Source organism: Nerophis ophidion, linkage group LG04 (assembly GCF_033978795.1).
Source record: "Nerophis ophidion isolate RoL-2023_Sa linkage group LG04, RoL_Noph_v1.0, whole genome shotgun sequence".
In the NCBI taxonomy this organism is placed as follows: Eukaryota; Metazoa; Chordata; class Actinopteri; order Syngnathiformes; family Syngnathidae; genus Nerophis; species Nerophis ophidion.
In genome coordinates, this window is record NC_084614.1 from 84,402,285 (window position 1) to 84,426,284 (window position 24,000).

At 41.1% G+C, this 24,000-nt stretch overlaps 1 protein-coding gene across 2 annotated transcripts in view; it reads right to left on the bottom strand.

The window, feature by feature from the left end:
• Nucleotides 1-24,000, bottom strand: part of LOC133552094 (cAMP-specific 3',5'-cyclic phosphodiesterase 4B-like) — a 144,263-nt gene that overhangs the window by 2,829 nt on the left and 117,434 nt on the right. The window contains exons 11-17 of one of the 2 annotated variants that reach the window (XM_061899419.1): nucleotides 21,162-21,361; nucleotides 20,989-21,087; nucleotides 18,633-18,797; nucleotides 18,406-18,505; nucleotides 1,536-1,690; nucleotides 1,348-1,470; nucleotides 1,104-1,286 (exon numbers count right to left, since the gene is read on the bottom strand). In XM_061899419.1, the coding sequence (XP_061755403.1) occupies nucleotides 1,104-1,286; nucleotides 1,348-1,470; nucleotides 1,536-1,690; nucleotides 18,406-18,505; nucleotides 18,633-18,797; nucleotides 20,989-21,087; nucleotides 21,162-21,361 (1,025 nt within the window). Of the gene's footprint in view, nucleotides 1-1,103; nucleotides 1,287-1,347; nucleotides 1,471-1,535; nucleotides 1,691-18,405; nucleotides 18,506-18,632; nucleotides 18,798-20,988; nucleotides 21,088-21,158; nucleotides 21,362-24,000 lie in introns of both variants that reach the window. The other variant, XM_061899418.1, reaches the window with a different exon arrangement.

Consider the following 24,000-nt stretch of genomic DNA (forward strand, 5'->3'; position numbering starts at 1 on the left):
AAAGCGTTGCTACAAAAAGTAGCAACACTGCTAATGTAGCACCATTTGAAAAGTGTCCTGGTCCGTGGTCACATTTTGTTTAGTTATGTTCGGTTTGGTTTTTGGACTCTTTGTGCACTCTTGTTTGTTTTGTCACCATGACGACCAATTAGTAGATTTGTTTGGACTCACGCACCTGTGCTAATCATGTCACTATTATTTAAGCTTGTAGTTGCCAGGCATTGCTGTTGCTCTGTTCACTCTGGTTATGTATCGCTCTGCTCATTTCCTTCCAAGTATGTTCTGTTTATTCATGTCACGTTTAGGGTTAGGGTTCGAGTGACAGAACGGGGGCTATGGTGGGATCGTTTTTCCCGGAATGCAAAGGAAGGTGACGGAACATGGCGTGATTAATTCATCGATTAAAAAAAGCTCAAACTACAGACACGCATAAGGCAGAGAACAAACTTGGCTAAAAAACTATGGCTATGAAACAAGACTTGATACATAACCAGAGTGAACAGAGCATCAGCAATGACGCCAGGCCGACTGCCTGGCAACTACAAGCTTAAATAACAGTGACATGATTAACACAGGTGCGTGAGTCCTAAACAAAACAGGTGCGTGACTCCAAATGAATCAGGTGCGTGTGTCCAAACAAATCAGGGAAGCTAATTGGTCGCCACGGTGACAAAACAAACTAGGGTGCACAAAGAGTCCAGAAACCAAACAAAACGTGACCCCAGAACACGAGAAAAAGTCATCCGCTGAAGAATGAAGAGTGCTTGAATGTCCGCATGTCAACATCTCCGGCCGGTGCCACACCCACAAAATGCCGAAGCAACTATTTCCAGAAGGAGATAACCGTCCGCAGGAACCTACCACATAGCGAAGGACATAACACCATTTTATCGTGTATCGTGGTCATGGCCTAAAAATATCGAGATATCAATAAAAGGCCGGCCCTATGTAATTTAGGTAACCAGGGACTGCGGATGGAAATGAGCTATTTAGCTATAATCTGGTGCATTCATTTCTCTGTGCATTGTCTCTTCAGTCAAAGACCAAACTAACTACTCAGAAGCAGTTCCAGTCTTTCATGTGGGATCAGGTCTCATCCTTACCTGTGTCCTCTCCACCGACGCCGTGTGTTTGTCACACATGGGGCTGATCTCCATCCCCCGCTCCCGTTCTCGGTCTCCCTGGTGGAAGGACTCGTCCATGATCCTGTCCGTCCACTGCCGGTACAGATCCAGAGGCTTGGTGGGATTGCTCAGGTCGGCGCAGTGGACCATGTTGCGGAGAACCTGCAGGGAGTACCAGTGAGACGCGCCCGAGTCCGAAAGGCGGCACCAGCACGCCTCGTACCTGCATCCTGTCGGTGTAGTTGTCCAACAAAAGGACTCCGGAGCTGGTCACCTTCTTCGTCTCCACCATCGTCTTCAGGTTGGCCAACAGGCTCATGTGTTTCGACATGTCCGTCGCCAAGACCTGGAAGAGAGCACGACGCCTTGATATGAGACGGAAAAGTCTAACGAAGTCGGAAACGGCCTCACCATGTCTATGACCATCCTTCTGAGGGACTGCTTCTGTTTCTTGCTGAGGTTCTGGAAGACGTCGCAGTTCTCTTCCTGCAGCAGTTTGAAGCCCACGGCCAGGTGGTGGTTCTCCAGCACCGACTCGTCGTTGTACATCAGAGCAAGCTCCGAGTCTGCGGCAACAGAGGTAGACGGGGGAATGAAATGGAGCTCAGGTAACTAGGGGGAGCATAGAAGGTCTCCCCGAAGGCCTACATTGGTGTCTTAGGAGGCCGCGCTTTAAAAATGGTGCCAATGCTTCGACTAACATCTGAGATGTTTTTTTGATGCTGTTCTCCAGTGGTTCCCATGGTTTCTGTTCTGGGGCTAGTTTTAATTCGGTTGTACCTGAGGCCTCTTAGTCGTTTTTTCTCACCATCTCCTTCAATGTTTCACTTTATATCGGAGTTCTTGGAATGTGGATCGTCTATCAAATTCTTTGACGTTCCTTCAGTAAAGTCGAAAGAAACGGAAACTCTGATCATTGATCCCGATAAAAAGATCCCCCTGGTCAAGAACTCCGTTGGTGCTCTGGGTGGGTCTGTTAAAACCAGCCCCAGAAACCTTGGGCTTGTGTTTAATAATCAAAGTCTTTGAAAGGTCATTAACTGACCAACAAACTCCTTTTATCACCTAAGAAATATCTCTAAAGTGACAACTTTAGTCTTTATCTTGTTGACTGTATCAAATGATCTCAACTGACTCATCAACTCAAATCTGAGATGATTCTGGTGCTGTTCTCCACTGGTTGACTTCTTTTAATGATGTCCAATCTGTCCCAACATGTCACGGGTTCTGTTCTAGAGCCTGTTTTAATTCGGTGGTACCTGATGCCTCTTAGTCGGTTGATCCGTGACTTTCACTTTTCATGAGGTCTTGGAATATGAATTTTCTATCAAAACCTTTGAAGTTTCTTCAGATAAAGTCAAACAATGGAAACTCTGATCCTTGCTGACGATAAAAAGATCCCCCTGGTCAAGAACTCCATTGGTGCTCTGGGTGGGTCTGTTAAAACCAGCCCCAGAAATGGGTTCTTTTCTAGGGCCTGTTTTAATTCGGTGGTACCTGATGCCTCTTAGTCGGTTGATCCGTGACTTTCACTTTTCATGAGGTCTTGGGATATGAATTTTCTATCAAAACCTTTGAAGTTTCTTCAGATAAAGTCGAACAAAATGGAAACTCTGATCCTTGCTCCCGATAAAAAGATCCCCCTGGTCAAGAACTCCGTTGGTGCTCTGGGTGGGTCTGTTAAAACCAGCCCCAGAAACCTTGGGCTTGTGTTTAATCAAAGTCTTTGAAAGGTCCTTTTATCACCTAAGAAATATCTCTAAAGTGACAACTTTAATCTTTATCTTGTTGACTGTATCAAATGATCCCAAAATGATCTCAACTGACTCATCAACTCAAATCTGAGATGATTCTGGTGCTGTTCTCCACTGGTTGACTTCTTTTAATGATGTCCAATCTGTCCCAACATGTCATGGGTTCTGTTCTAGGGCCTGTTTTAATTCGGTGGTACCTGATGCCTCTTAGTCGGTTGATCCGTGACTTTCACTTTTCATGAGGTCTTGGAATATGAATTTTCTATCAAAACCTTTGAAGTTTCTTCAGATAAAGTCGAAGAAAATGGAAACTCTGATCCTTGCTCCCGATAAAAAGATCCCCCTGGTCAAGAACTCCGTTGGTGCTCTGGGTGGATCTGTTAAAACCAGCCCCAGAAATGGGTTCTGTTCTAGGGCCTGTTTCAATTCGGTGGTACCTGATGCCTCTTAGTCGGTTGATCCGTGACTTTCACTTTTCATGAGGTCTTGGAATATGAATTTTCTATCAAAACCTTTGAAGTTTCTTCAGATAAAGTCGAACAAAATGGAAACTCTTGATCCTTGCTCCCGATAAAAAGATCCCCCTGGTCAAGAACTCCGTTGGTGCTCTGGGTGGGTCTGTTAAAACCAGCCCCAGAAACCTTGGGCTTGTGTTTAATAATCAAAGTCTTTGAAAGGTCATTAACTGACAAAAAAACTCCTTTTATCACCTAAGAAATATCTCTAAAGTGACAACTTTAATCTTTATCTTGTTGACTGTATCAAATGATCTCAAAATGATCTCAACTGACTCATCAACTCAAATCTGAGATGATTTCTGGTGCTGTTCTCCACTGGTTGACTTCTTTTAATGATGTCCAATCTGTCCAACATGTCATGGGTTCTGTTCTAGGGCCTGTTTTAATTCGGTGGTACCTGATGCCTCTTAGTCGGTCGATCCGTGACTTTCACTTTTCATGAGGTCTTGGAATATGAATTTTCTATCAAAACCTTTGAAGTTTCTTCAGATAAAGTCGAACAAAATGGAAACGCTGATCCTTGCTCCCGATAAAAAGATCCCCCTGGTCAAGAACTCCATTGGTGCTCTGGGTGGATCTGTTAAAACCAGCCCCAGAAATGGGTTCTGTTCTAGGGCCTGTTTTAATTCGGTGGTACCTGATGCCTCTTAGTCGGTTGATCCGTCACTTTCACTTTTCATGAGGTCTTGGAATATGAATTTTCTATCAAACCCTTTGAAGTTTCTTCAGATAAAGTCGAACAAAATAGAAACTCTGATCATTGCTCCCGATAAAAAGATCCCCCTGGTCAAGAACTCCGTTGGTGCTCTGCGTGGGTCTGTTAAAACCAGCCCCAGAAACCTTGGGCTTGTGTTTAATAATCAAAGTCTTTGAAAGGTCATTAACTGACCAACAAACTCCTTTTATCACCTAAGAAATATCTCTAAAGTGACAACTTTAGTCTTTATCTTGTTGACTGTATCAAAGGATCCCAAAATGATCTCAACTGACTCATCAACTCAAATCTGAGATGATTCTGGTGCTGTTCTCCACTGGTTGACTTCTTTTAATGATGTCCAATCTGTCCCAACATGTCACGGGTTCTGTTCTAGGGCCTGTTTTAATTCGGTGGTACCTGATGCCTCTTAGTCGGTTGATCCGTGACTTTCACTTTTCATGAGGTCTTGGAATATGAATTTTCTATCAAACTCTTTGAAGTTTCTTCAGATAAAGTCGAACAAAATGGAAACTCTGATCCTTGCTCCCAATAAAAAGATCCCCCTGGTGAAGAATTCCGTTGGTGCTCTGGGTGGGTCTGTTAAAACCAGCCCCAGTAATGGGTTCTGTTCTAGGGCCTGTTTTAATTCGGTGGTACCTGATGCCTCTTAGTCGGTTGATCCGTGACTTTCACTTTTCATGAGGTCTTGGAATATGAATTTTCTATCAAAACCTTTGAAGTTTCTTCAGATAAAGTCGAACAAAATGGAAACTCTGATCCTTGCTCCCGATAAAAAGATCCCCCTGGTCAAGAACTCCGTTGGTGCTCTGGGTGGGTCTGTTAAAACCAGCCCCAGAAACCTTGGGCTTGTGTTTAATAATCAAAGTCTTTGAAAGGTCATTAACTGACCAACAAACTCCTTTTATCACCTAAGAAATATCTCTAAAGTGACAACTTTAATCTTTATCTTGTTGACTGTATCAAATGATCCCAAAATGATCCCAACTGACTCATCAACTGAAATCTGAGATGATTCTGGTGCTGTTCTCCACTGGTTGACTTCTTTTAATGATGTCCAACATGTCATGGGTTCTGTTCTAGGGCCTGTTTTAATTCGGTGGTACCTGATACCTCTTAGTCCAGACTGTAATTGATAGCTGTGGTCTCACACAAATAATAAATGAACCCACGCATCGCAACGGTAATACGATAGACCTAGTGCTTGTCAGGGGCATCACCGTTTCCAAAGTTACGATACTCCCTTATACTAAAGTATTGTCTGATCATTACCTTATAAAATTCGAGGTTCAGACGCATGTTCGTCAAACTAATAATAATAATAACTGCTATAGCAGCCGCAACATTAATACAGCCACAACGACAACTCTTGCTGACCTACTGCCCTCGGTAATGGCACCATTCCCAAAGTATGTGGGCTCTATTGATAACCTCACTAACAACTTTAACGACGCCCTGCGCGAAACCATTGATAACATAGCACGGCTAAAGTTAAAAAAGGCTCCAAAAAAGCGCACCCCGTGGTTTACAGAAGAAACTAGAGCTCAGAAATTATTATGTAGAAAGCTGGAACGCAAATGGCGCACGACTAAACTTGAGGTGCACCATCAAGCATGGAGTGATGGTTTAATAACTTATAAACGCATGCTTACCTTAGCTAAAGCTAAATATTACTCAAATCTCATCCACCGTAATAAAAACGATCCTAAATTTTTGTTTAGTACGGTAGCATCGCTAACCCAACAAGGGACTCCTCCCAGTAGCTCAACCCACTCAGCTGATGACTTTATGCAATTCTTTAGTAAGAAAATTGAAGTCATTAGAAAGGAGATTAAAGACAATGCGTCCCAGCTACAACGGGGTTCTATTAACACTGACACGATTGTATATACGGCGGATACTGCCCTCCAAAATACTTTCTCTCGTTTTGAGGAAATAACATTAGAGGAATTGTTACAACGTGTAAATGGAATAAAACAGACAACATGTTTACTTGACCCACTTCCTGGGAAACTGATCAAGGAGCTCTTTGTATTATTAGGTCCATCAGTGCTAAATATTATAAACTTATCACTCTCCTCGGGCACTGTTCCCCTAGCATTCAAAAAAGCGGTTATTCATCCTCTTCTTAAAAGACCTAACCTCGATCCTGACCTCATGGTAAATTACCGACCGGTGTCTCACCTTCCCTTTATTTCAAAAATCCTCGAAAAAATTGTTGCGGAGCAGTTAAATGAACACTTAGCGTCTAACAATCTATGTGAAACCTTTCAATCCTGCTAGACACCGAACTCTATTTAATAATACAACTCTAACATTTGACAACCAAACAATTAAACAAGGCGACACGGTAAAGAATCTGGGTATTATCTTCGACCCGGCTCTCTCCTTTGAGGCACACATTAAAAGCGTTACTAAAACGGCCTTCTTTCATCTCCGTAATATCGCTAAAATTCGCTCCATTCTGTCCACTAAAGACGCTGAGATCATTATCCATGCGTTTGTTACGTCTCGCCTCGACTACTGTAACGTATTATTTTCGGGTCTCCCCATGTCTAGCATTAAAAGATTACAGTTGGTACAAAATGCGGCTGCTAGACTTTTGACAAGAACAAGAAAGTTTGATCATATTACGCCTGTACTGTATATACCTTTATATACATATATACATACATATATACCTATACTGTATATACCTTTATATACATATATACATACATATATACCTGTACTGGCTCACCTGCACTGGCTTCCTGTGCACTTAAGATGTGACTTTAAGGTTTTACTACTTACGTATAAAATACTACACGGTCTAGCTCCATCTTATCTTGCCGATTGTATTGTACCATATGTCCCGGCAAGAAATCTGCGTTCAAAGGACTCCGGCTTGTTAGTGATTCCCAAAGCCCAAAAAAAGTCTGCGGGCTATAGAGCGTTTTCCGTTCGGGCTCCAGTACTCTGGAATGCCCTCCCGGTAACAGTTCGCGATGCCACCTCAGTAGAAGCATTTAAGTCTCACCTTAAAACTCATTTGTATACTCTAGCCTTTAAATAGACTCCCTTTTTAGACCAGTTGATCTGCCGTTTCTTTTCTTTTTCTTCTATGTCCCACTCTCCCGTGTGGAGGGGGTCCGGTCCGATCCGGTGGCCATGTACTGCTCGCCTGTGTATCGGCTGGGGACATCTCTGCGCTGCTGGTCCGCCTACGCTTGGGATGGTTTCCTGCTGGCTCCGCTGTGAACGGGACTCTCGCTGCTGTGTCTTGGATCCTCTTTGGACTGGACTCTCGCGACTGTGTTGTATCCATTGTGGATTGAACTTTCAGTATCATGTTAGATCCGCTCGACATCCATTGCTTTCCTCCTCTCTAAGGTTCTCATAGTCATCATTGTCACCGACGTCCCACTGGGTGTGAGTTTTCCTACCGAGGATGTCGTGGTGGTTTGTGCAGCCCTTTGAGACACTAGTGATTTAGGGCTATATAAGTAAACATTGATTGATTGATTGATTGATTAGTCGGTTGATCCGTGACTTTCACTTTTCATGAGGTCTTGGAATATGAATTTTCTATCAAACCCTTTGAAGTTTCTTCAGATAAAGTCAAACAAAACGGAAACTCTGATCCTTGCTCCCGATAAAAAGATCCCCCTGATCAAGGCGTCCGTTGGTGCTCTGGGTGGATCTGTTAAAACCAGCCCCAGAAATGGGTTCTGTTCTAGGGCCTGTTTTAATTCGGTGGTACCTGATGCCTCTTAGTCGGTTGATCCGTGACTTTCACTTTTCATGAGGTCTTGGAATATGAATTTTCTATCAAAACCTTTGAAGTTTCTTCAGATAAAGTCGAACAAAACGGAAACTCTTGATCCTTGCTCCCGATAAAAAGATCCCCCTGGTCAAGAACTCCGTTGGTGCTCTGGGTGGATCTGTTAAAACCAGCCCCAGAAATGGGTTCTGTTCTAGGGCCTGTTTTAATTCGGTGGTACCTGATGCCTCTTAGTCGGTTGATCCGTGACTTTCACTTTTCACGAGGTCTTGGAATATGAATTTTCTATCAAAACCTTTGAAGTTTCTTCAGATAAAGTCGAACAAAATGGAAACTCTGATCCTTGCTCCCGATAAAAAGATCCCCCTGATCAAGAACTCCGTTGGTACTCTGGGTGGATCTGTTAAAACCAGCCCCAGAAACCTTGGGCTTGTGTTTAATCAAAGTCTTTGAAAGGTCCTTTTATCACCTAAGAAATATCTCTAAAGTGACAACTTTAATCTTTATCTCGTTGACTGTATCAAATGATCCCAAAATGATCTCAACTGACTCATCAACTCAAATCTGAGATGATTCTGGTGCTGTTCTCCACTGGTTGACTTCTTTTAATGTTGTCCAATCTGTCCCAACATGTCATGGGTTCTGTTCTAGGGCCTGTTTTAATTCGGTGGTACCTGATGCCTCTTAGTCGGTTGATCCGTGACTTTCACTTTTCATGAGGTCTTGGAATATGAATTTTCTATCAAAACCTTTGAAGTTTCTTCAGATAAAGTCAAACAATGGAAACTCTGATCCTTGCTGACGATAAAAAGATCCCCCTGGTCAAGAACTCCATTGGTGCTCTGGGTGGGTCTGTTAAAACCAGCCCCAGAAACCTTGGGCTTGTGTTTAATCAAAGTCTTTGAAAGGTCATTACCTGACCAACAAACTCCTTTTATCACCTAAGAAATATCTCTAAAGTGACAACTTTAATCTTTATCTTGTTGACTGTATCAAATGATCTCAAAATGATCTCAACTGACTCATCAACTCAAATCTGAGCTGATTCTGGTGCTGTTCTCCACTGGTTGACTTCTTTTAATGATGTCCAATCTGTCCCAACATGTCATGGGTTCTGTTCTAGGGCCTGTTTTAATTCGGTGGTACCTCTGATGCCTCTTAGTCGGTTGATCCGTGACTTTCACTTTTCACGAGGTCTTGGAATATGAATTTTCTATCAAAACCTTTGAAGTTTCTTCAGATAAAGTCGAAGAAAACGGAAACTCTGATCCTTGCTCCCGATAAAAAGATCCCCCTGATCAAGGCGTCCGTTGGTGCTCTGGGTGGATCTGTTAAAACCAGCCCCAGAAATGGGTTCTGTTCTAGGGCCTGTTTTAATTCGGTGGTACCTGATGCCTCTTAGTCGGTTGATCCGTGACTTTCACTTTTCATGAGGTCTTGGAATATGATTTTTCTATCAAAACCTTTGAAGTTTCTTCAGATAAAGTTGAACAAAACGGAAACTCTGATCCTTGCTCCCGATAAAAAGATCCCCCTGGTCAAGAACTCCGTTGGTGCTCTGGGTGGATCTGTTAAAACCAGCCCCAGAAATGGGTTCTGTTCTAGGGCCTGTTTTAATTCGGTGGTACCTGATGCCTCTTAGTCGGTTGATCCGTGACTTTCACTTTTCATGAGGTCTTGGAATATGATTTTTCTATCAAAACCTTTGAAGTTTCTTCAGATAAAGTTGAACAAAACGGAAACTCTGATCCTTGCTCCCGATAAAAAGATCCCCCTGGTCAAGAACTCCGTTGGTGCTCTGGGTGGATCTGTTAAAACCAGCCCCAGAAATGGGTTCTGTTCTAGGGCCTGTTTTAATTCGGTGGTACCTGATGCCTCTTAGTCGGTCGATCCGTGACTTTCACTTTTCATGAGGTCTTGGAATATGAATTTTCTATCAAAACCTTTGAAGTTTCTTCAGATAAAGTCGAACAAAACGGAAACTCTTGATCCTTGCTCCCGATAAAAAGATCCCCCTGGTCAAGAACTCCGTTGGTGCTCTGGGTGGATCCGTTAAAACCAGCCCCAGAAACCTTGGGCTTGTGTTTAATAATCAAAGTCTTTGAAAGGTCATTAACTGACCAACAAACTCCTTTTATCACCTAAGAAATATCTCTAAAGTGACAACTTTAATCTTTATCTTGTTGACTGTATCAAATGATCCCAAAATGATCTCAACTGACTCATCAACTCAAATCTGAGATGATTCTGGTGCTGTTCTCCACTGGTTGACTTCTTTTAATGATGTCCAATCTGTCCCAACATGTCATGGGTTCTGTTCTAGGGCCTGTTTTAATTCGGTGGTACCTGATGCCTCTCAGTCGGTTGATCCGTGACTTTCACTTTTTATGAGGTCTTGGAATAGGAATTTTCTATCAAAACCTTTGAAGTTTCTTCAGATAAAGTCAAACAATGGAAACTCTGATCCTTGCTCCCGATAAAAAGATCCCCCTGGTCAAGAACTCCATTGGTGCTCTGGGTGGATCTGTTAAAACCAGCCCCAGAAATGGGTTCTGTTCTAGGGCCTGTTTTAATTCGGTGGTACCTGATGCCTCTTAGTCGGTTGATCCGTGACTTTCACTTTTCATGAGGTCTTGGAATATGAATTTTTTATCAAAACCTTTGAAGTTTTTTCAGATAAAGTCGAACAAAACGGAAACTCTGATCCTTGCTCCCAATAAAAAGATCCCCCTGGTGAAGAATTCCGTTGGTGCTCTGGGTGGATCTGTTAAAACCCGCCCCAGAAATGGGTTCGGTTCTAGGGCCTGTTTTAATTCGGTGGTACCTGATGCCTCTTAGTCGGTTGATCCGTGACTTTCACTTTTCATGAGGTCTTGGAATATGAATTTTCTATCAAACCCTTTGAAGTTTCTTCAGATAAAGTCGAAGAAAATGGAAACTCTGATCCTTGCTCCCGATAAAAAGATCCCCCTGGTCAAGAACTCCATTGGTGCTCTGGGTGGATCTGTTAAAACCAGCCCCAGAAATGGGTTCTGTTCTAGGGCCTGTTTTAATTCGGTGGTACCTGATGCCTCTTAGTCGGTTGATCCGTCACTTTCACTTTTCATGAGGTCTTGGAATATGAATTTTCTATCAAACCCTTTGAAGTTTCTTCAGATAAAGTCGAACAAAATAGAAACTCTGATCATTGCTCCCGATAAAAAGATCCCCCTGGTCAAGAACTCCGTTGGTGTTCTGCGTGGGTCTGTTAAAACCAGCCCCAGAAACCTTGGGCTTGTGTTTAATAATCAAAGTCTTTGAAAGGTCATTAACTGACCAACAAACTCCTTTTATCACCTAAGAAATATCTCTAAAGTGACAACTTTAGTCTTTATCTTGTTGACTGTATCAAAGGATCCCAAAATGATCTCAACTGACTCATCAACTCAAATCTGAGATGATTCTGGTGCTGTTCTCCACTGGTTGACTTCTTTTAATGATGTCCAATCTGTCCCAACATGTCACGGGTTCTGTTCTAGGGCCTGTTTTAATTCGGTGGTACCTGATGCCTCTTAGTCGGTTGATCCGTGACTTTCACTTTTCATGAGGTCTTGGAATATGAATTTTCTATCAAACTCTTTGAAGTTTCTTCAGATAAAGTCGAACAAAATGGAAACTCTGATCCTTGCTCCCAATAAAAAGATCCCCCTGGTGAAGAATTCCGTTGGTGCTCTGGGTGGGTCTGTTAAAACCAGCCCCAGTAATGGGTTCTGTTCTAGGGCCTGTTTTAATTCGGTGGTACCTGATGCCTCTTAGTCGGTTGATCCGTGACTTTCACTTTTCATGAGGTCTTGGAATATGAATTTTCTATCAAACTCTTTGAAGTTTCTTCAGATAAAGTCGAACAAAATGGAAACTCTGATCCTTGCTCCCAATAAAAAGATCCCCCTGGTGAAGAATTCCGTTGGTGCTCTGGGTGGGTCTGTTAAAACCAGCCCCAGTAATGGGTTCTGTTCTAGGGCCTGTTTTAATTCGGTGGTACCTGATGCCTCTTAGTCGGTTGATCCGTGACTTTCACTTTTCATGAGGTCTTGGAATATGAATTTTCTATCAAAACCTTTGAAGTTTCTTCAGATAAAGTCGAACAAAATGGAAACTCTGATCCTTGCTCCCGATAAAAAGATCCCCCTGGTCAAGAACTCCGTTGGTGCTCTGGGTGGGTCTGTTAAAACCAGCCCCAGAAACCTTGGGCTTGTGTTTAATAATCAAAGTCTTTGAAAGGTCATTAACTGACCAACAAACTCCTTTTATCACCTAAGAAATATCTCTAAAGTGACAACTTTAATCTTTATCTTGTTGACTGTATCAAATGATCCCAAAATGATCCCAACTGACTCATCAACTGAAATCTGAGATGATTCTGGTGCTGTTCTCCACTGGTTGACTTCTTTTAATGATGTCCAACATGTCATGGGTTCTGTTCTAGGGCCTGTTTTAATTCGGTGGTACCTGATACCTCTTAGTCCAGACTGTAATTGATAGCTGTGGTCTCACACAAATAATAAATGAACCCACGCATCGCAACGGTAATACGATAGACCTAGTGCTTGTCAGGGGCATCACCGTTTCCAAAGTTACGATACTCCCTTATACTAAAGTATTGTCTGATCATTACCTTATAAAATTCGAGGTTCAGACGCATGTTCGTCAAACTAATAATAATAATAACTGCTATAGCAGCCGCAACATTAATACAGCCACAACGACAACTCTTGCTGACCTACTGCCCTCGGTAATGGCACCATTCCCAAAGTATGTGGGCTCTATTGATAACCTCACTAACAACTTTAACGACGCCCTGCGCGAAACCATTGATAACATAGCACGGCTAAAGTTAAAAAAGGCTCCAAAAAAGCGCACCCCGTGGTTTACAGAAGAAACTAGAGCTCAGAAATTATTATGTAGAAAGCTGGAACGCAAATGGCGCACGACTAAACTTGAGGTGCACCATCAAGCATGGAGTGATGGTTTAATAACTTATAAACGCATGCTTACCTTAGCTAAAGCTAAATATTACTCAAATCTCATCCACCGTAATAAAAACGATCCTAAATTTTTGTTTAGTACGGTAGCATCGCTAACCCAACAAGGGACTCCTCCCAGTAGCTCAACCCACTCAGCTGATGACTTTATGCAATTCTTTAGTAAGAAAATTGAAGTCATTAGAAAGGAGATTAAAGACAATGCGTCCCAGCTACAACGGGGTTCTATTAACACTGACACGATTGTATATACGGCGGATACTGCCCTCCAAAATACTTTCTCTCGTTTTGAGGAAATAACATTAGAGGAATTGTTACAACGTGTAAATGGAATAAAACAGACAACATGTTTACTTGACCCACTTCCTGGGAAACTGATCAAGGAGCTCTTTGTATTATTAGGTCCATCAGTGCTAAATATTATAAACTTATCACTCTCCTCGGGCACTGTTCCCCTAGCATTCAAAAAAGCGGTTATTCATCCTCTTCTTAAAAGACCTAACCTCGATCCTGACCTCATGGTAAATTACCGACCGGTGTCTCACCTTCCCTTTATTTCAAAAATCCTCGAAAAAATTGTTGCGGAGCAGTTAAATGAACACTTAGCGTCTAACAATCTATGTGAAACCTTTCAATCCTGCTAGACACCGAACTCTATTTAATAATACAACTCTAACATTTGACAACCAAACAATTAAACAAGGCGACACGGTAAAGAATCTGGGTATTATCTTCGACCCGGCTCTCTCCTTTGAGGCACACATTAAAAGCGTTACTAAAACGGCCTTCTTTCATCTCCGTAATATCGCTAAAATTCGCTCCATTCTGTCCACTAAAGACGCTGAGATCATTATCCATGCGTTTGTTACGTCTCGCCTCGACTACTGTAACGTATTATTTTCGGGTCTCCCCATGTCTAGCATTAAAAGATTACAGTTGGTACAAAATGCGGCTGCTAGACTTTTGACAAGAACAAGAAAGTTTGATCATATTACGCCTGTACTGTATATACCTTTATATACATATATACATACATATATACCTATACTGTATATACCTTTATATACATATATACATACATATATACCTGTACTGGCTCACCTGCACTGGCTTCCTGTGCACTTAAGATGTGACTTTAAGGTTTTACTACTTACGTATAAAATACTACACGGTCTAGCTCCATCTTATCTTGCCGATTGTATTGTACCATATGTCCCGGCAAGAAATCTGCGTTCAAAGGACTCCGGCTTGTTAGTGATTCCCAAAGCCCAAAAAAAGTCTGCGGGCTATAGAGCGTTTTCCGTTCGGGCTCCAGTACTCTGGAATGCCCTCCCGGTAACAGTTCGCGATGCCACCTCAGTAGAAGCATTTAAGTCTCACCTTAAAACTCATTTGTATACTCTAGCCTTTAAATAGACTCCCTTTTTAGACCAGTTGATCTGCCGTTTCTTTTCTTTTTCTTCTATGTCCCACTCTCCCGTGTGGAGGGGGTCCGGTCCGATCCGGTGGCCATGTACTGCTCGCCTGTGTATCGGCTGGGGACATCTCTGCGCTGCTGGTCCGCCTACGCTTGGGATGGTTTCCTGCTGGCTCCGCTGTGAACGGGACTCTCGCTGCTGTGTCTTGGATCCTCTTTGGACTGGACTCTCGCGACTGTGTTGTATCCATTGTGGATTGAACTTTCAGTATCATGTTAGATCCGCTCGACATCCATTGCTTTCCTCCTCTCTAAGGTTCTCATAGTCATCATTGTCACCGACGTCCCACTGGGTGTGAGTTTTCCTACCGAGGATGTCGTGGTGGTTTGTGCAGCCCTTTGAGACACTAGTGATTTAGGGCTATATAAGTAAACATTGATTGATTGATTGATTGATTAGTCGGTTGATCCGTGACTTTCACTTTTCATGAGGTCTTGGAATATGAATTTTCTATCAAACCCTTTGAAGTTTCTTCAGATAAAGTCAAACAAAACGGAAACTCTGATCCTTGCTCCCGATAAAAAGATCCCCCTGATCAAGGCGTCCGTTGGTGCTCTGGGTGGATCTGTTAAAACCAGCCCCAGAAATGGGTTCTGTTCTAGGGCCTGTTTTAATTCGGTGGTACCTGATGCCTCTTAGTCGGTTGATCCGTGACTTTCACTTTTCATGAGGTCTTGGAATATGAATTTTCTATCAAAACCTTTGAAGTTTCTTCAGATAAAGTCGAACAAAACGGAAACTCTTGATCCTTGCTCCCGATAAAAAGATCCCCCTGGTCAAGAACTCCGTTGGTGCTCTGGGTGGATCTGTTAAAACCAGCCCCAGAAATGGGTTCTGTTCTAGGGCCTGTTTTAATTCGGTGGTACCTGATGCCTCTTAGTCGGTTGATCCGTGACTTTCACTTTTCACGAGGTCTTGGAATATGAATTTTCTATCAAAACCTTTGAAGTTTCTTCAGATAAAGTCGAACAAAATGGAAACTCTGATCCTTGCTCCCGATAAAAAGATCCCCCTGATCAAGAACTCCGTTGGTACTCTGGGTGGATCTGTTAAAACCAGCCCCAGAAACCTTGGGCTTGTGTTTAATCAAAGTCTTTGAAAGGTCCTTTTATCACCTAAGAAATATCTCTAAAGTGACAACTTTAATCTTTATCTCGTTGACTGTATCAAATGATCCCAAAATGATCCCAACTGACTCATCAACTGAAATCTGAGATGATTCTGGTGCTGTTCTCCACTGGTTGACTTCTTTTAATGTTGTCCAATCTGTCCCAACATGTCATGGGTTCTGTTCTAGGGCCTGTTTTAATTCGGTGGTACCTGATGCCTCTTAGTCGGTTGATCCGTGACTTTCACTTTTCATGAGGTCTTGGAATATGAATTTTCTATCAAAACCTTTGAAGTTTCTTCAGATAAAGTCAAACAATGGAAACTCTGATCCTTGCTGACGATAAAAAGATCCCCCTGGTCAAGAACTCCATTGGTGCTCTGGGTGGGTCTGTTAAAACCAGCCCCAGAAACCTTGGGCTTGTGTTTAATCAAAGTCTTTGAAAGGTCATTACCTGACCAACAAACTCCTTTTATCACCTAAGAAATATCTCTAAAGTGACAACTTTAATCTTTATCTTGTTGACTGTATCAAATGATCTCAAAATGATCTCAACTGACTCATCAACTCAAATCTGAGCTGATTCTGGTGCTGTTCTCCACTGGTTGACTTCTTTTAATGATGTCCAATCTGTCCCAACATGTCATGGGTTCTGTTCTAGGGCCTGTTTTAATTCGGTGGTACCTCTGATGCCTCTTAGTCGGTTGATCCGTGACTTTCACTTTTCACGAGGTCTTGGAATATGAATTTTCTATCAAAACCTTTGAAGTTTCTTCAGATAAAGTCGAAGAAAACGGAAACTCTGATCCTTGCTCCCGATAAAAAGATCCCCCTGATCAAGGCGTCCGTTGGTGCTCTGGGTGGATCTGTTAAAACCAGCCCCAGAAATGGGTTCTGTTCTAGGGCCTGTTTTAATTCGGTGGTACCTGATGCCTCTTAGTCGGTTGATCCGTGACTTTCACTTTTCATGAGGTCTTGGAATATGATTTTTCTATCAAAACCTTTGAAGTTTCTTCAGATAAAGTTGAACAAAACGGAAACTCTGATCCTTGCTCCCGATAAAAAGATCCCCCTGGTCAAGAACTCCGTTGGTGCTCTGGGTGGATCTGTTAAAACCAGCCCCAGAAATGGGTTCTGTTCTAGGGCCTGTTTTAATTCGGTGGTACCTGATGCCTCTTAGTCGGTTGATCCGTGACTTTCACTTTTCATGAGGTCTTGGAATATGATTTTTCTATCAAAACCTTTGAAGTTTCTTCAGATAAAGTTGAACAAAACGGAAACTCTGATCCTTGCTCCCGATAAAAAGATCCCCCTGGTCAAGAACTCCGTTGGTGCTCTGGGTGGATCTGTTAAAACCAGCCCCAGAAATGGGTTCTGTTCTAGGGCCTGTTTTAATTCGGTGGTACCTGATGCCTCTTAGTCGGTCGATCCGTGACTTTCACTTTTCATGAGGTCTTGGAATATGAATTTTCTATCAAAACCTTTGAAGTTTCTTCAGATAAAGTCGAACAAAACGGAAACTCTTGATCCTTGCTCCCGATAAAAAGATCCCCCTGGTCAAGAACTCCGTTGGTGCTCTGGGTGGATCCGTTAAAACCAGCCCCAGAAACCTTGGGCTTGTGTTTAATAATCAAAGTCTTTGAAAGGTCATTAACTGACCAACAAACTCCTTTTATCACCTAAGAAATATCTCTAAAGTGACAACTTTAATCTTTATCTTGTTGACTGTATCAAATGATCCCAAAATGATCTCAACTGACTCATCAACTCAAATCTGAGATGATTCTGGTGCTGTTCTCCACTGGTTGACTTCTTTTAATGATGTCCAATCTGTCCCAACATGTCATGGGTTCTGTTCTAGGGCCTGTTTTAATTCGGTGGTACCTGATGCCTCTCAGTCGGTTGATCCGTGACTTTCACTTTTTATGAGGTCTTGGAATAGGAATTTTCTATCAAAACCTTTGAAGTTTCTTCAGATAAAGTCAAACAATGGAAACTCTGATCCTTGCTCCCGATAAAAAGATCCCCCTGGTCAAGAACTCCATTGGTGCTCTGGGTGGATCTGTTAAAACCAGCCCCAGAAATGGGTTCTGTTCTAGGGCCTGTTTTAATTCGGTGGTACCTGATGCCTCTTAGTCGGTTGATCCGTGACTTTCACTTTTCATGAGGTCTTGGAATATGAATTTTTTATCAAAACCTTTGAAGTTTTTTCAGATAAAGTCGAACAAAACGGAAACTCTGATCCTTGCTCCCAATAAAAAGATCCCCCTGGTGAAGAATTCCGTTGGTGCTCTGGGTGGATCTGTTAAAACCCGCCCCAGAAATGGGTTCGGTTCTAGGGCCTGTTTTAATTCGGTGGTACCTGATGCCTCTTAGTCGGTTGATCCGTGACTTTCACTTTTCATGAGGTCTTGGAATATGAATTTTCTATCAAACCCTTTGAAGTTTCTTCAGATAAAGTCGAAGAAAATGGAAACTCTGATCCTTGCTCCCGATAAAAAGATCCCCCTGGTCAAGAACTCCGTTGGTGCTCTGGGTGGATCTGTTAAAACCAGCCCCAGAAATGGGTTCTGTTCTAGGGCCTGTTTTAATTCGGTGGTACCTGATGCCTCTTAGTCGGTTGATCCGTGACTTTCACTTTTCATGAGGTCTTGGAATATGAATTTTCTATCAAAACCTTTGAAGTTTCTTCAGATAAAGTCGAACAAAACGGAAACTCTTGATCCTTGCTCCCGATAAAAAGATCCCCCTGGTCAAGAACTCCATTGGTGCTCTGGGTGGGTCTGTTAAAACCCGCCTCAGGAAACCTTGGGTTTGTGTTTGATCAGTCAAAGTCTTTGAAAGGTTTTTACCGACCAAATAACTGTTTTATCACCGGAGAAACCTTTATCTTGTTGGGTGTATCAAATGAAAAGATCACTTACTGGTGTTGATGAGGAACTGGTTGGACACTCCCGGGTGGTCCACATCATGAATTGCAGCCGCAAAAATGGCTGCCAAGATCTCCAAGTCAGTGAAGACCGCCTGCGGGTGGATGGAGGCGGAACAAAACAACTAAGATTCATTTCCTAAACTGGCTGAGCTTCCGTGTGTTTTTTTCCGAACGTTTGACGTAAAGTGTTTGTATTCATGCGGCCCCCCGGACACTTACGTCCAGCGCTGGAGTGGACAGGAGGATGTGCGTGGACTGCGCCACGTCTGCTGCGTGCAGGCCGTTGTGGTAGGCCACGTCGGAGTGGTAGTGGCTCTCCAGGGTCAGCAGGAACGTCACAAAAGAGTCTGCCGGGATCTTGAAGGTTCTCATCAGGTCTCGCTCCTGAGTGGGACGAAAAGACGACGGGCTGTGAATCGCACTCTTGAATACGATATTGTTTCCGATGAAACATTCAGAACTGGTAACCGGTCTGTGGGGAATTGAACAAAACAAATAGTGGAGGTCTGTGTGGAAAGTAGCATCAATTCCTACGCTTTGAACCCTGCGGCTTACAAAACGGTGCGGCTAATTTATGGATTTTTTTTCCACTGACAAATATATAAAAACAAAAAAAACACTGAATAACTGTCTTATTGTTTGTGCTATGGCACCATTTTTGTAAAGTTCTCTTCTGTTTAGAGCAGTAAATCACATAGAGGGAAGAAGATTAAAAGCCATTCAGTAGGATTTAAGATCCAAGGAAGGCAAAAGCGGCTACAAAACGAGACCATTCATGTGGTCGCCGTGCGCGTTTTGGAAAAATGCAGACTGACTTGAGACGATGACGCGTGAGGAAGCAAATTAAACTAGGGAAAAAAAAGATGTGTGAATTGGAATGCAAAATATCATCAATATGATTGTGGTCTTGATTTTGAGGCAAACATTTTACTACATTTGAAAAGAAAATGTTTGAAATAAAATCTACTTATTGTCGTTCATTCAAACATAAACATTGAATTTACCGTATTTCCTTGCACATGTCTAGAATTTCCCCCGGGTCAAACTCGTCACGTCACGAGTGACACTTCACCTGTCATCATTTTCAATCATTTGAAATCGCATAAAGGGGAAAAGATTAAGAGCTATTCAGTAGGATTTAAGGTCCAAGCTATTGAATATGCTAAAAAGAACCGTAAGCAGCTATGTTTTATTAATATACCGTAGCTGCGTGTGTCAAATATGAGTCATTAAATGACTCCCGCCTCCTGGTGGTAGAGGGCGCTAGTGATCCTTCTTGCGACTACTCGGCTGCAGACTGACTTGAGACGATGACGCGTGAGGAAGCAAATGAAACGAGGGAAAAAAAGATGTGTGACTTGGAATGCAAAATATCATCAATATGATTGTGGTCTTGATTTTGAGGCAAACATTTTACTACATTTGAAAAGAAAATGTTTGGAATAAAATCTACTTATTGTCGTTCATTTAAACATAAACATTGAATTTACGGTATTTCCTTGAATTATAGTATGCGCATGCCTAAAATTTCCCCCGGGTCAAACTCGTCACGTCACGAGTGACACTTCACCTGTCATCATTTTTAATCATTTGAAATCGCATAAAGGGGAAAAGATTAAGAGCTATTCAGTAGGATTTAAGGTCCAAGATATTGAATATGCTAAAAATAACACTAAGCAGTTATGTTTTATTAATATACCGTAGCTGCGTGTGTCAAATATGAGTCATTAAGTGACTCCCGCCTCCTGGTGGTAGAGGGCGCTAGTGATCCTTCTTGCGACTACTCGGCTGCAGAAGAAGTGACAACAAGCAGCGATCGTTTATTGTTTCCTCTCGCTTGCACTTTTAACATGGAGGATTACATATCTAAAATAAAACCGTTTTCTAAACTGGACTTTCAATGGAAGCAGGAGGTAATAAAGGAAGATCTCCATCGAGACAGAGAGGCATTTAAAACCGAAGAAAGATAAGGAAGACTTCTATAAACAAGTTATCGATGCTTTTGATCAGAAGGAGCTGCGCATGAAGTGAATTATATTTATATAGCGCTTTTTCTCGAGTGACTCAAAGCGCTTTACATAGTGAAACCCAATATCTAAGTTACATTTAAACCAGTGTAGGTGGCACTGGGAGCATGTGGGTAAAGTGTCTTGCCCAAGGACACAACGGCAGTGACTAGGATGGCGGAAGCGGGAATCGAACCTGCAACCCTCAAGTTGCTGGCACGGCCACTCTACCAACCGAGCTATGCCGCATGGACTTCATTTATAAGTAAAGGTAAGACCATAATAACGTTTTTTTTAAATTAAATGTGCTTTTCATGATGGTATCCTTACATCACACTCAAATTTATAAGCGCAGGCCTAAATTTACCGCATGCCTTTGGTAAGCGCCGGAGTCAGAAGAGGTTTTAAATTAATTAGCGCCCCGGTGGCAATTCAAAGAAATAGGATATGGTGTATGGCGACATGGCCTAAAAAATATGGAGATATTAATAAAAGTCCACGTCTAGTTCCTCCTTTATTTTGGCACATTTGGCTCCTTTCTGAGGAGGACAAAACAGCGGGAAGCTGACCTGAAAGATGGCGTACATGATGCAGGTGAGAGGCCGGTTGTGAGAGTGCTCTGCCACCCGGAAGATATTCAGTCCCCATTTATTGATGCCCTCCAGGTCCTGGTACGGAGGACACAAAGTACAGACAATGTGAGGATTTCCACCTATTGGATATTTTCACAATGGCCAACAACCTTGGACAGCAGTTCTTCCTGGTCCGTCTTGACTCCGAAGCGACTGTTGGCGCCTCCGGGGATGCAAGGTGAGTAGTTGACCTTCTTCACCCCGCCCGTTTGAGTCACGGCTCCTCCGCCCGGCTGCTGCTGGCCTTGCCGGCGCTTCCTTTCCCTGGACTTGGGGACGGGACATGGCAGCTCCAGCTCGTTGTGTTTGTCTGCGGGGACAGAAAAGGGACGAGGAGCCAGTCCTCGCTCACTGAAATGACAAGTCTTCTGACGGCGGGGGATTGGAGTTGAAATGACATCTATTTCCAGAGGGGGTGTGGCGAAGGCAAGAAGGGGTCGAGCGGGACTAATGAGACGTTAGGAATATTCCGGTGGCCTCTGCCAACCGTGTTGGAATAACAGGCCGCAGAACTGTGGAGGACATGAGCTCACTAACATCGGGAGGATGAAGTGCTAAAGGAGCAGGGGCTCTTAAAGGGGAACTACACTTTATGTTAGTTCATAACAATATATAAACACTGCAACTATATATATAATGTAGTAACAGACACTTTCATAACAATATGTACAATATACACACTGCAAGTATATATATAATGTAGTAACAGACACCTTCATAACAATATGTAATATGTACAATATACACACTGCAAGTATATATATAATGTAGTAACAGACACCTTCATAACAATATGTACATTATAAACACTGCAACTATATATATAATGTAGTATCAGACACCTTCATAACAATATGTAATATGTACAATATACACACTGCAAGTATATATATAATGTAGTAACAGACACTTTCATAACAAGATGTAATATGTACAATATAAACACTACAAGTATATGAATAATGTAGTAACAGACATCTTCATAACAATATGTAATATGTGTCATATACAGACTGCAAGTATATATATAATGTAGTAACAGACACCTTCATAACAATATGTAATATGTACAATATACACACTGCAAGTATATATATAATGTAGTAACAGACACCTTCATAACAATATGTAATATGTACAATATAAACACTGCAAGTATATATATAATGTAGTAACAGACACTTTCATAACAAGATGTAATATGTACAATATACACACTGCAACTATATATATAATGTAGTAACAGACACTTTCATAACAAGATGTAATATGTACAATATACACACTGCAAGTATATATATAATGTAGTAACAGACACCTTCATAACAATATGTAATATGTACAATATACACACTGCAAGTATATATAAAATGTAGTAACAGACACCTTCAAAACAATATGTAATATGTACAATATACACACTGCAAGTATATATATAATGTAGTAACAGACACTTTCATAACAATATGTAATATGTACAATATACACACTGCAAGTATATATATAATGTAGTAACAGACACCTTCATAACAATATGTAATATGTACAATATACACACTACGAGTCTATATATAATGTAGTAACAGACACTTTCATAACAATATGTACATTATAAACACTGCAAATATATATATAATGTAGTAACAGACACCTTCATAACAATGTATGTTTTATATAGACACTAGAAGTATACGTACAATGTAGTAACAGACACCTTCATAACAATATGTAATATATACAAAATACACACTGCAAGTATATATATAATGTTGTAAACGGACACCTTCATAACAATATGTAATATATACAATATACACACTGCAAGTATATATATACTGTTGTAAACAGACACCTTCATAACAATATGTAATATGTACAATATACACACTGCAAGTATATATATAATGTAGTAACAGACACTTTCATAACAATATGTAATATGTACAATATACACACTGCATGTATATATATAATGTAGTAACAGACACCTTCATAACAATAATATGTACAATATACACACTGCAAGTATATATATAATGTAGTAACAGACACTTTCATAACAATATGTACATTATAAACACTGCAACTATATATATAATGTAGTATCAGACACTTTCATAACAATATGTAATATGTACATTATAAACACTGCAAGTATATATATAATGTATCAGACACTTTCATAACAATATGTAATATGTACAATATAAACACTGCAAGTATATATATAATGTAGTAACAGACACCTTCATAATAATGTGTAATATGTACAATATACACACTGCAGGTATATATATAATGTAGTAACAGACACTTTCATAACAATATGTAATATGTACATTATAAACACTGCAAGTATATATATAATGTAGTAACAGACACCTTCATAACAATATGTAATATGTACAATATACACACTGCAAGTATATATATAATGTAGTAACAGACACTTTCATAACAATATGTAATATGTACAATATACACACTGCAAGTATATATTTAATGTAGTAACAGACACCTTCATAACAAGATGTAATATGTACAATATACACACTACGAGTCTATATATAATGTAGTAACAGACACCTTCATAACAATATGTAATATGTACAATATACACACTGCAAGTATATATATAATGTTGTAAACGGACACCTTCATAACAATATGCAATATGTACAATATAAACACTGTGGGTATATAAATATAAAATGTAGTAACAGACACCTTCATAATATGTAACATGTACAATATACACACTGCAAGTATATATATAATGTAGTAACAGACACCTTCATAACAATATGTAATATGTACAATATACACACTGCAAGTATATATATATAATGTAGTAACAGACACCTTCATAACAATATGTAATATGTACAATATACACACTGCAAGTATATATATAATGTAGTAACAGACACCTTCATAACAATATGTAAT